We start from the raw sequence: 12,191 nt of genomic DNA, 5'->3' as shown, positions 1-12,191 counted from the left end.
ATCATCATTTATATAGAACATGAAAATATTCATAGTTCCAGCTTCAGTCACTTCATTATCCTCCCCATAGAGCCATAACACTTGTTGTAAACCCCTTTCTGTAGCTTCTCTTTGTACATATATAGTAGGGCCATAGTTGCTACCTACTTTATAGTTACCACAGCCACCTGGCCATGCTCTTGTGTACTGAGGATCTGCTAGTAAAGACAAACCTGCATCTGCTGTTTTTTTTGTAAAATAAGAACCCACGGGCGATAAAATGATATAGAGTAAAGCAGATTCTGAAGATGCAACGCCAAGTGTAGGCTATATAAATATACAAAGATAATCATTATTGTATATGTTAAAGTTTTTTATATTTTTTTTTATTAATAATTGAATGTTTTGACTGATATATTAAATTAGATACTTCTTATGTACAAATATCAATTATTTTTACTAAATTACTTCTTTAGTATTGAAATATTTCAAAATTATTAATATCAGTAAGTCATAACTATCACGTTTTCAACACGTTATTTGTTCATTTTTCATGTACATGTCTTCACTTGAATGAACTGTTCTGACAAAAATGTTGCATCATCCATGACTAACATATCAGTAAATTTACATATCAGTTCTAGCAGAACAATTTACGAAAAAGCATAAATTTTTTAAGTGATTAAATTTTACATAACATTAACATAATTAAAAGTACTGTCACATGCTGACTTTATTTATGATTCAAAGAAAATATAATGAGTAATGCCTTTCTACTCATCTTATAAGTATAAAAATAAAAGCATAAAGACATTTTATTAAATATTTTACATAAAATATTATGTAGAAGAACACAGATAAAATGTTTTGAATGTTGTATTTACATTCAATTATTCTTTACTTTTCATCATTATATAGTTCTTATTGCTCTCTACAGTGCAATACATGTGTCAGTCATAGTGTAGCTTTTGATCTAGCTGTATCTTATGGCCCTGCCCCAACAAAAGAGCATCACGCCCCTGTTTATCATGAATTATCATTAGGTATTGAGAAATGTATTGCTTACTTTGTATATATCTGTTTTTATGACATCTGTGACATAAGTGACATGATTACCGTTCGTATCGTACAAATGATTACAATTTATAGAACAAATGCATTTGTTTTAATTGCTGTCTATATTTAATGAAATGTTTCTTTTAAAATTTAAATACTTACATCTATTCCTATGAGTGTGGGACGTATGTACAGACTAGAAGCAATAGAATGGGGTACCCATTCTTGATCTATACTAATCAACCTAGAGCAACACTTAATTAATTCCTCCCCAATAAAAGTAGGTAGGCCAGTTCTTGATGCTGAAGTGTTCATTCGTTCCATGTTTAATTCTGGCCTAAATAATCTTATTTTTCCATCTATTCCTCTGTATGCTTTAAAACCTTCAAACAACTAAAATAAAAATGTGTATATGTACCACCTCAATGAGTACTAAGCATAAACTTTCTTATTTTATTAAGGCATTTACTTTCCTTTGCACAAAATGTTCAAATGAGTAGAAACTTTCCTGAACATGAACCACACATACCTCTACAGCATAGTGAAGTACTTTTGATGCCGGATGAAGAACTAGATTTTCAAATGGAGTAATCTCTGGTATTTGCCATCCCCCTAATGCTTCATGATAAAATATTTTTAACATATGATCCGTGAAATATTTGCCAAATGATAAAGCACTGACATCAGGCTTTGGCTGTAATTGTTCCAGTCCTGCAAGGCGGACTGATAGATCGGCATACTACAAACACAATACTTATCAGCTTTACTTAAAATACATATTCCAAGAAATTACTCAAGAATATCTCTGAAAAAAATATACCTTGAAGGAACGTTCTGGCTGTATTACTTTTTTATCTCTAATTTGCAGAGATGAACTCCATCTAACATTGGACTGAAGTTGATTTAAAATGTTGCCACAGAACAAAATCTACATGAAAAATTTTTGATTTAATGTTTTTGACATATGCAATATTTATATTAACGACATGTTTATTGTGAAATCAACGTACATAGGAAACGCTATAATCACATAATTACAATGCTACATAATTTCCAGTTTATGTGACGTTTATTGTGATAAATGATGGATTTACAAATGCTATGATACTGTCCAAATTCTTCATTCACGGAATGTGAAATTATTATTATCATTTTGAACACGTGACATAAATTATAGTAGAAATCTCGATACATATCGGTATTACGAAATATCTAATGACACACAACGTATTACATGACAAAACAAGGAAAGTTCATGCGATAATGTCTTAAAATTCGCATATAATCTATCACATGCATTACGATGAGTATGATAAATGATTATCAAATCTTTTAATGCAATTATTTTCAATCTTTTAATTTAGTTACTTAGAGAAGCAATAATAAAGTTAAGTCAGCGAGACGTGCTGACATATAGTTTCGCTAAACATTAAATTACTTGTTATAAATTAAAGAAACGCACACGACAGCCTAATCTTATCGAATTAAACATAACAGCTCGGTGTAATCTCTTATTTTGTTTTTTTAAGCTAAAATCGTTACTGTTCAAAATATTGATACTAGAAGCACGTGGCATTACATGCCTAAACGTCACGTTGAAATCTTCATGGTACACGATAATGCTGCAAAACTTGCAAAACTTTAATTCAACCAGTTAAAACAGTCGTCTTTTCAGTTTTTAAAATAAATCAATTTCTAAAAAATTAGAACTACTTTTTGCGATTAATTTTATTAGTAATTAAAACTAAGTATTTAACAAGTGATTACTAAAACAATTATGAGGTTGTACTACGTAACACAGTTTATAAAAAAAACATTGAAGCTTAAAATACACAAAATTTAATTAGAGTAGCACAATTTTAAAAGATTCTGATAAATTATTCTCTTACAATTAATAGTAACGTTTAAATTACGTAAACTATATTTTTCAATTTTTTTTTCGAATTTTAAAAAATATTAAAAAATGAAATGTACATTTTTTTAAACGTTCAAAGAGTTTTATAATCATATTTTTCGACAAATTTGCTATGTACGTAAGTACATTACATCATCACGGAAATGAGAAGATAATTGTGAAGATTCTGTGAAAAGTTCAGATCAAGTAAACAACTAAATCTGATACGATACGCAGAAGTTTTAGCATCAGAAATTCTGTTACCGCAAAGTTTAGTTAATATTATTACTTGTGTATTCCTAATATTCTTTTCTTTTTTTTTTTATATTGAATTTGTAAGATAGTTTTAAAACAAGAAACCAATTTACCTGACGTCGTAATTGAACCATTGTGATTGGACGATGAGTAACTGGGAAATATTTAATCCTTCGGAACAACCCTCAATGCACAAGGCTTTTTACACAGAAATGCAAACACACGAGTAAACACTTCTTAAACGAAATTTTTATAGCGACTTTTCTTATTGTTCTGTCTGAACACAGAGAAGGAGATTAAATATTAAAAAATACATATATATACATATATAACTGATAAAAACAAGTATTACGATCACAGGTGACTAAGGACATTCACAGTTAGAAGCTCAAGTATTAACTATGATTATACAAGTGAAACACTTGTACTCGCTTCCTTGCGCGTTCTCGAATAATGTCTTTGCATTAACCATCGGTTAATATTTTATTTATTAGCGGGCAAGAGAGGCAGAAGAAGAGCCGGCGTGAAAGAGAGAAGGAGGAGAGAAAGCAAGAAGCAAAGAATCCCCTTCCTCTCCATATTTTTAAACAAAGTAGTGGGGGAATTTGCCGATTTAATATGTATAATTTAATGTATATAGTGTCCAAGAAGTTTCTATTTAGTTTAATTGGATTAACGTAATCTGCGCTTGTTCTTAAATAGAAAATTAATCACGAATAAATAACTTACCTTTTCAATGATTTATAATGAAACAATTAATCAATTAAAAAGCAAAGAGGGTTGGTTATATGTACTTTTTCTTTTCTATATTTCTGTACCAAAGGAATGGTAAAGCAAGAATTTTTATTCTCGTCATAGGTATAATGTAACATTACTTTTCACAAATAATTATTAACTGTTTATTATCAATGTTAATTTATTCCTCGAGTGTATCTATACGATGACGAGGGTACTTGGCTTTAAGGTCACTCGGTACATGGAAAACGAAACCGATGAATGTTGTATGATTGGGAAAGGGGAGGAAAAATTCTGGCCGGGCACAATAAGCGGGGGCAGCGAATTAAAAACATGTTGATAATATGGTTTCTGCGCGATAAGAAAGGACAGCACGCGTGTGTTGTTATGAACATCGAACGTTTCTCGATTCTGAAATGTATAGAAGTATCGTAAATATTTATTACATGCATCAAATGGGGGATTACCCTACTTGTTTAATATTGTTACACCCTTGTACTTACGAATATATTTATCTACATTCACGATCTTTTTGTGCGCGAGATACGCGAAATGGAGCAACTTCAGTTTCATGAAATCGATCTCGTGACAGAGTTCAGACTCCCTGGTAAATCGATAAATATGTACATACGTTATACGAAATTTTTCAGTATTACTCATTCTCTTTTTTTTTTGTCGATACGAAAAATAAAATATAGAAGTTAATAAATCGTATCACGCACGTGACACCCGGATTAATTTACTAACATAAACACAAGGAAGATAGTTGTACGTAAGTAACACAATTACATACACCATGACGTTCCGATATAAATTATTTAAAATGCACTCTCTTGACATGAATCAAATGACGTCACTCGATTTCGCAGCTTTACTTCTCTACTTGTAATTTTAGTTTCAATATATGCGGTGTATATGTATTATCGAAACTAATTTAGAAATAATTGTAATCCAGGTTATTTTCTACCAAGAAAACCATTCAAATGGCTTGTAGATCATTTCTGCCAATGCTATAATTTATAAATCAATTATCATTACAACATTGGTAATGGTTTAATCGTTCTTTAAAACAAGTGGATTTGAATTTTCATTCTGTCGTGCGAGTATTCTTTAAATTGTGTTCTATTTTCATCTTTTACCCGATTGGAAAAGCAATCATAACCAATAACAGTTCATAACCAATCAGAGACGCATGGTAAAGGACTCGAGAGATTAAGTTAGCCCCAGATTACTCAGACGTGTATCGTGTTCAATGCAGGTTCTGGAACTGACTGTGAAAAATAATAACGCATATCTTTACGTCACTATTGCTACTTGCGCGCATTCTTGCATTTTTTATTCTTGCAATCAATACCTCCTGCATCATACACTGATAATGGGAGGACGGTGACAAAAATAAACATCTCGTTTCGTGATATGCATACATACACCCTTGCTGTATTCACCACTTCAGATATCCTCACATACGATAATACGTGAAACGTATGTATAGTATACGCTTCCAAATACATTATATTTACAAAAAAGACAAAATGGGATAAGATAATGGTTGGGAGGGGAGCCGGAGGAAGAAAAGCTCTCTTGGTAGAAGGGGAGCATGCAAACTTACGTCAGTGATACGTGCACGAATTTATTTAGAAATTGTAGAAATAAAGAAATGAAGAAATGAAAAAATTTTACTTAGCTACTAGTTTAATTATCCGGTATAAAATTGCACGGTCGATACAGTGTTAGAGATCATAAATGGATACTTCTTAATAAGATCATTAAAAAATTAACGATTAATATGAGAAATTCACAAATCGGTGGTGGGTCTATATTAATAAATGGGTTGAAATAATGACGATGTAAGATAATGATCTTTCATTTGAAAGCTTGTATTTCTAATCATAGCTAAACTTCCTCTGCACAAGTTAAATTACACAATGTCGATAATTTTTAAGTAAAAAGTAAAATAATCCTTTCTTATTAAAAAGAATATTAGAAAAGATGAACAATAAAAGATGATGGCATTTACAAGAAATTATAATACGTGAAAAATAATATTAATTTTAAATTTATAAATGTGAAGAATAATTTTGTATGTCATACGAATACAATATTACTTTTTAAGATAAGCCATTCTTAAAAATGTTTTGTTTATAACAGCGAGTAAGCATTATTATAAAAGTAATAGGATATAAATTGTCCCTATATTTAAACAAAAAAGATGTAAATATCTGCAATTGCGCTGCTTTAAAGATAATTTGTAATTTTGAACGTTATCTGATAGCTGATCTAATCAAATTTGATTTGGTAGATCATATTAGGGTGCGGCATTTTATTTCACTATGGTTGGCAGAACTTACTGTATCCTGGCTCCGTACGATCAAAATTGACTAATTAATTCATTTGAATTTATAGACATATATACTTACGTACAAGTCAATATTATAAATAATTTGTTATTCGACAATTTTAGATATCCATCTCGAAATAGATTTTGTGATATTATGTAGGGTATTTCCACTGAAAAAGTTTCTGTTTTAAACTGTACCGCCATTCTCTGAATGTAATGACGTTCGCACCAACACACCTTTAATCACGGTTGATGTCCTCCTGCCGATAGCCAGCGAGTCATGTTATGATGAGATAGGAATTTAAAAGTGACCGTTTCTTCTTCTCATTCTGTCTTCCTCGAAAAAAATTGCAATACGTCGCAACGAACACGGTAAAAGCGCAAAACTGCGCTCTAAAATGAGTCTTAACATATCAAAATTGTTTTCGCGAAAGAAAACCGGTACGGTTGACACGGTCGCTGAGATTGGTTTGCCTACGAACGTTTCTCATAAATTTCATGTGAGTAAAAATGCCAAGACAGGACAATTGGAGGGTCTTCCAGAGTCGTGGATCCGTTTGCTCAATACGCAAATATCGAAGTCGGAACAGGACGAACATCCTGCCGCGGCTTTGCAAGCTATTAAGTTTTACAATTATTCCATCAAACGAAAACCAGAAGAAAATGTATTTAAACCTTTCGTTACGGAAGATCTGATCGAGGAAGAGTCACAAGAAATTGATAAAATCTTGTCGAAGAAGTACCACTCTGAGGATTCAGATGAGTCAAGTTCTGCAAGCTCTACAGATAGTCAAGTACAGAGGTTACCAGAACTTCCACCAAAAGTGAACAAGATTCCAAAACCCACACCACGTATGTGCCCTGATAGAGTGGAGAAGACTCTTACTGAAATTCTTGAAGATTTAAACACATACCACATTGAAGATGATCAGTTGCCTGAAAATGAAAATGAACAGATTATGATAGATGAGAACTCTGTTTTACGAAGGAGAACAGAATGTTCAGGGATGAAACATAGTGAAAGTTTTGAAGAACTTCGAGCTATCTGTAATAAGGGTGATGCAAATTTACGCTTTGAAAGAACTAGAGAGGTTGGAGCTGGTGGTTCAGGTACGGTATTTATAGCCACTGATTCACAGACTAAACAAAAAGTTGCTATAAAAGACATAGATTTACAGAAGCAACCAAAGAAAGAACTTATATTAACAGAAATTAAAGTTCTCAGAGAATTTCAACATCCAAATCTGGTTAATTTTTTGGATGCATATCTTGTAAATGATCACCTTTGGGTTGTTATGGAATTATTACAAGGTGGACCACTTACTGATGTTGTTACAGAAACTGTAATGAAAGAGGTACAAATTGCTGCAGTTTGTAGAGAAGTTCTGAATGCAATTAGTTTTCTACATACAAGAGGAATTATTCATAGAGATATCAAGTCGGATAATGTGCTTCTTGGAATGAACGGTGCTGTGAAAGTTACAGATTTTGGTTTTTGTGCTAATATTATAGGTGATGAAAAACGCCAAACTATGGTTGGTACTCCATATTGGATGGCACCAGAAGTAGTGACTAGAAAACAATATGGCAAAAAAGTGGACATATGGTCTTTAGGTATTATGGCTATTGAAATGATAGAAGGTGAACCACCATATATGAAAGAATCACCATTAAGAGCTTTATATTTAATTGCTGCTATTGGCAAGCCTTCTGTACCTCGATGGGATACATTAAGTCCAATATTTCAGAATTTCTTAGAAAGATGTTTGGCAGTTGAAGTTGATGAAAGGGCAACTGCTGATGAATTATTGTGTCATTCATTTTTAGATAATTGTGCAGAATTAACAAGTCTTATACCACTGATAAGAACTGCACAGCGAGTTCTTCATAAAGTGTATAATTGAATCATTTTTTCTTTTCAATAGGAATCAAATATTTGTTTTTGTTTTAATGTGCATTTAGTTTCTTAAATATATGTATGACATTGCATTGATATTACATATATAATGCACAAATAATGTAAATGTGTTACCAAATTTTAAGTAGAGGTAGTATAAATTATAGTAATGGAGAAATTACTAGAGTATAATTTTTAAAAAGTAATTATTCATTGTAGTAATTTTATCATACAATATGCGCGATAGATTAAGTTCTGTTGCTTGAGTCATTGGAAAAGTTGTCATTAATGTAAGTTATTAATAATCATTTTGTGTGCAATATCTGTCTTGTAAGTTCAGCATCTCTTTTCATGTAATCTTATTCTTTTTTTATCAAGAAAGTGCAATCTGTCACATTATATTATCAGTTTTAGAACAAAATAGGTGCACAAACAATACAAATCAAAATCATTGTGCTAAAAGATACAGTTAGTAGTATTATATTAAACTAAGACTTTATTTTAAACTTGTTTGCATTTATCATATAAGGTAATAATGATTTATATAATGTTTCAGGGGTTTAACAGTAACTTATTTTATACTTGACAGTTATTACAATACTGTGGAAAATAATTATTCCAATTTAGCTACAGTACAAATTAAATATATAATTTTAACATAATACTTCTGCCAAATTGGATTTTTTGAATATACATTATGCATTTCATTTGTTTATCTATTACTTATATTTTCTTAACTGCATTCCTGTATCCTTTAGAATTGTATAATTTAGGGAATCAAGTTATGTCATACATTTTAAATCAATAATTCACATACAAAATGGGTATTGTACTAAATATTATTTAATATACAATTAATCATCATGTAATTAGACGAAGAAGACTGCTTCTTTGTAAGAAATTTTACAACCTCTTTTTGGGGGAATCGTTTTATAATAGTGAGAAGTTGAACCTTGTGGTTCAGTGTTATAAGCACTTGTATTACCAATCAAGTATTGTGAATGATGTGACATACCACATATTGCAGAATGCATTTTAAAAAAATATTAAGACTCTTAACTAGTTTTTATAACATTTTACCAAATTTTATAACATACATTTTTTTTTTTTTTGAGAAATTTTATATTTGTATTTTTAGAACATAATGCTATCCAAATCAAATACCAAATTTTAACATGTATTATGGTACTGTACGAGTACTATGAATTGTATATGTATATAACATTGTATTTGCAATATCTTTTAGAAAGAATATTTAAATTTATACAGTAATCAAATATTCGTAATTACTTAGTTTAGGGCCTGAGCAGTAATATCACAACTGTGATAACAAAAATTGAGTCCTGATATTGTATTTCTGTATTTAATATCATTGTATTTTTTTCCCATATATAATTAAATATTACTTAACTGTAATTTAATTTTACTTCAAGTTAGTGATGAATATTAGTGTAGAACCATACTGTATAGACATGATTGTTTTTTATATCTGTAACAATTTATGATGTACTATCAATATTTTAATCATTTAACTGTGTAACAATCAAATGTAAAATGTTTATGTTTATATTAGGATAATAATTCCAACATTTATTTAAAAAAGATTTAATGAAAAATTGATTAGACTTAGTCATCCATAACATTTGTGCCTTATCATAGCAGTACATATGGTTCTATGAGAATTGTACTTTTATCAGTGTTAAAACAGTATAAATGAGATAAACGTAATAACAATCTGTTATTAAATAAAAGTTGCATAAAAAAATTACAACATTTTAAACTGCTTTTTATATTGTACACAACAGTAAGGATGTATTATTTTTGAACAATGTATAAAAAAACTTCACACGTCCTTTTAACAATAAATACTTTATTTACAAGGTATGGTAACGATTTTATACAATTTTACTATCCCCAAAAATTTCTTAAACCACACTGAAGTACACCTAATCATATGTAATATTTTTAATACATAAATAAAATTTACAATACACATATTCATATTATATTTACACAAATGCTATATATATTATTTTAACATACAGAAAACAATGTAATTTTATGTTTTTCCTTTTTTTTAAAAAAAAAAGTTAAGTGTATTTATTCCATTGCATAAGAGAAATTACTACAGTGTGGTAATTATTTCATCAAAATAAGTATACAAATATAGGGCAGTTTTATATGAATTACCTAGTTACTTACAAGGAAGTAAATTACTGTATCGAAGAGTTTATAATTCGTTGAATAAATTCGTAACAGTAAACGTCATTTGCTAGTTTTTTCTTGGAACGACTAATTTGATCTTTTTTATATGTTTTATACAGAGAAATGAATTTTTTCAGTATATACACATTTAAATGTTATTTCCAATTACAAAGATCAGTAGCAATATGAAACATTCAATGATCTTTTTAGGTTTTAATGTTTCTTACATTTCCATCAAAACATTTTATACAAATATTAAAAATAAAAATATTGCCATTTAATTAATTATCACTAGAAATTTATATTGCAGTATCTAAGCATGTAAATAACACATTTTTTCTTTGGTTAAGATCTGAAGTTGCAAAATATTTTTTAATTTACACGAATCTAGCTTTGCATACATTGTTACATGGATTCTTGGGGAATTTGAAACCGAAATTACACATTTTTTAATTAAATGACGACTAATTGATAACTTAAATGATACTTCAGATCTAGTTTTTATAAAATTAGCAGGGAAAACTAAAATTTAAATTGAAACCTAAACCATTTTTTTTAATAAGCTTCTCGAGATGAAGGTATAATTAAAGGTCAGTCCTGCGCATACCTTAGTGCTCGTATTCTACCAGCGACAAGGAAATTTGGATTTTCCAATAGGGCTCTCAAAACAGCCAAAAAGTCCGCAGCTTGATCTTCATCGATTGCTCGTCTATCGTATGACAGGGTAGCCGACATTTTCGTTGTTTTCTGCAACGCAGCGTCTACAAATGCAATATATTAATATTTTCTACACTTTTATAATAGTTACATACGCTTTTCTGTATTTTTACCTAATTCATCTCGACCACCTCCAACTGCAAGTATGGCCGTTTGAGGAGGGTTTATAATGGCACAGAATTGCTTAATTCCAAACATTCCCAAATTGGATATTCTGAAAGATATACGAAACGATATGTAAAATACATTTTGTAATTTCGTACCTTTTTTACAAATCCATTTACTTACGTGAATGTACCGCCTTGGAATTCCTCTGGTTTTAAACCACCAGTTTTAGCTTTTTCTGCTAGTGCTTTAATATTGGTAGAAATGTCAGTCACACTTTTAGCCGCAGTATCGAACACGATCGGTGTAATAAGACCCGACTCTGTTGCAACTGCGATGGAAATATCAACTTTTGGCATACGGATTATCTGTTGAAAAATGTAAAACATATAAAATTCTGCTAATTAATTTAATTTCCAAGCTTCATCAATTATATCAAGTGTGTATACTAACTTGATCATTTTGATATAACGTATTGATAAATGGACATTCGACCAGTGCGTGTGCGGCTGCTTTCGTAATGAAGTCGTTTATCGAAACATTAATACCATCAGCTTTGAGTTCGCTACGAATTTCGTTTAATTTATCCATTTTAATATCGATGAAGGCGTAAGAATGCGGGATATTACTCTGAAAAATTATTACACATATTAGTATCCACAACTACAGTGTAAATGAACGAGTAATTTGTAATTACTTTCGATTCTCCAAGCCTTTTAGCAATAACTCCACGTATAGTGGAAACTGGAATATCTTCATAAGCAGAAGGACCACCAGTAGGTACATGTGCCTTTGAAGGAGCACCAGCCTTTTTGCCATCTCCAACCATAGGTGGAGGTGCTGTTTTATAGGATAAAAACATATATTTTAGTACATACAGTATTTTTAATATTTTTAATATTATAACCGCATACCTGTTTTTGGTGCAACTTTTTTAACATTATTTACTTGGATATAGGCTAAGACATCACTCTTTAGCAATCGATTAGGCCGTCCAGTACCTTTAATGG

At 30.4% G+C, this 12,191-nt stretch overlaps 3 protein-coding genes across 3 annotated transcripts in view; 1 reads left to right on the top strand and 2 right to left on the bottom strand.

Annotated features, from left to right (window-relative positions):
* Positions 1-3,429, bottom strand: part of LOC108571547 (branched-chain-amino-acid aminotransferase, cytosolic) — a 4,039-nt gene extending 610 nt beyond the window's left edge. The window contains exons 1-5 of the mRNA XM_017933614.1: positions 3,298-3,429; positions 1,856-1,963; positions 1,565-1,774; positions 1,198-1,428; positions 1-306 (exon numbers count right to left, since the gene is read on the bottom strand). The exon at positions 1-306 is cut by the window's left edge and continues 165 nt beyond it. Coding sequence (XP_017789103.1) covers positions 1-306; positions 1,198-1,428; positions 1,565-1,774; positions 1,856-1,963; positions 3,298-3,318 — 876 coding nt within the window. The 5' untranslated portion in view covers positions 3,319-3,429. The remainder of the gene's footprint in view (positions 307-1,197; positions 1,429-1,564; positions 1,775-1,855; positions 1,964-3,297) is intronic.
* A 3,155-nt stretch (positions 3,430-6,584) lies between these two features.
* Positions 6,585-8,161, top strand: LOC108571581 (serine/threonine-protein kinase PAK 1). Its single transcript, XM_017933654.1, has one exon. It carries the CDS (start codon positions 6,656-6,658, stop codon positions 8,159-8,161), a length of 1,506 nt encoding a protein of 501 aa, XP_017789143.1. The 5' UTR covers positions 6,585-6,655.
* A 2,789-nt stretch (positions 8,162-10,950) lies between these two features.
* LOC108571503 (dihydrolipoyllysine-residue acetyltransferase component of pyruvate dehydrogenase complex, mitochondrial-like) overlaps positions 10,951-12,191 on the bottom strand; it is a 2,997-nt gene continuing 1,756 nt past the window's right edge. Inside the window, exons 6-11 of the mRNA XM_017933559.1 lie at positions 12,096-12,186; positions 11,879-12,021; positions 11,635-11,811; positions 11,365-11,549; positions 11,190-11,290; positions 10,951-11,120 (exon numbers count right to left, since the gene is read on the bottom strand). Coding sequence (XP_017789048.1) covers positions 10,951-11,120; positions 11,190-11,290; positions 11,365-11,549; positions 11,635-11,811; positions 11,879-12,021; positions 12,096-12,186 — 867 coding nt within the window. The remainder of the gene's footprint in view (positions 11,121-11,189; positions 11,291-11,364; positions 11,550-11,634; positions 11,812-11,878; positions 12,022-12,095; positions 12,187-12,191) is intronic.

Source organism: Habropoda laboriosa, unplaced genomic scaffold (genome assembly GCF_001263275.1).
Source record: "Habropoda laboriosa isolate 0110345459 unplaced genomic scaffold, ASM126327v1 scaffold40, whole genome shotgun sequence".
NCBI classification, from domain to species: Eukaryota; Metazoa; Arthropoda; class Insecta; order Hymenoptera; family Apidae; genus Habropoda; species Habropoda laboriosa.
The sequence above is the reverse complement of the archived record's forward strand: the minus strand, read 5'-3'. Positions and strand labels throughout refer to the sequence as shown.

What these genes read in the sequence shown, in the direction of transcription:
- LOC108571581 (XM_017933654.1), top strand. Translation starts at nt 6,656, where the DNA reads ATGAGTCTTAACATATCAAAATTGTTTTCGCGAAAGAAAACCGGTACG.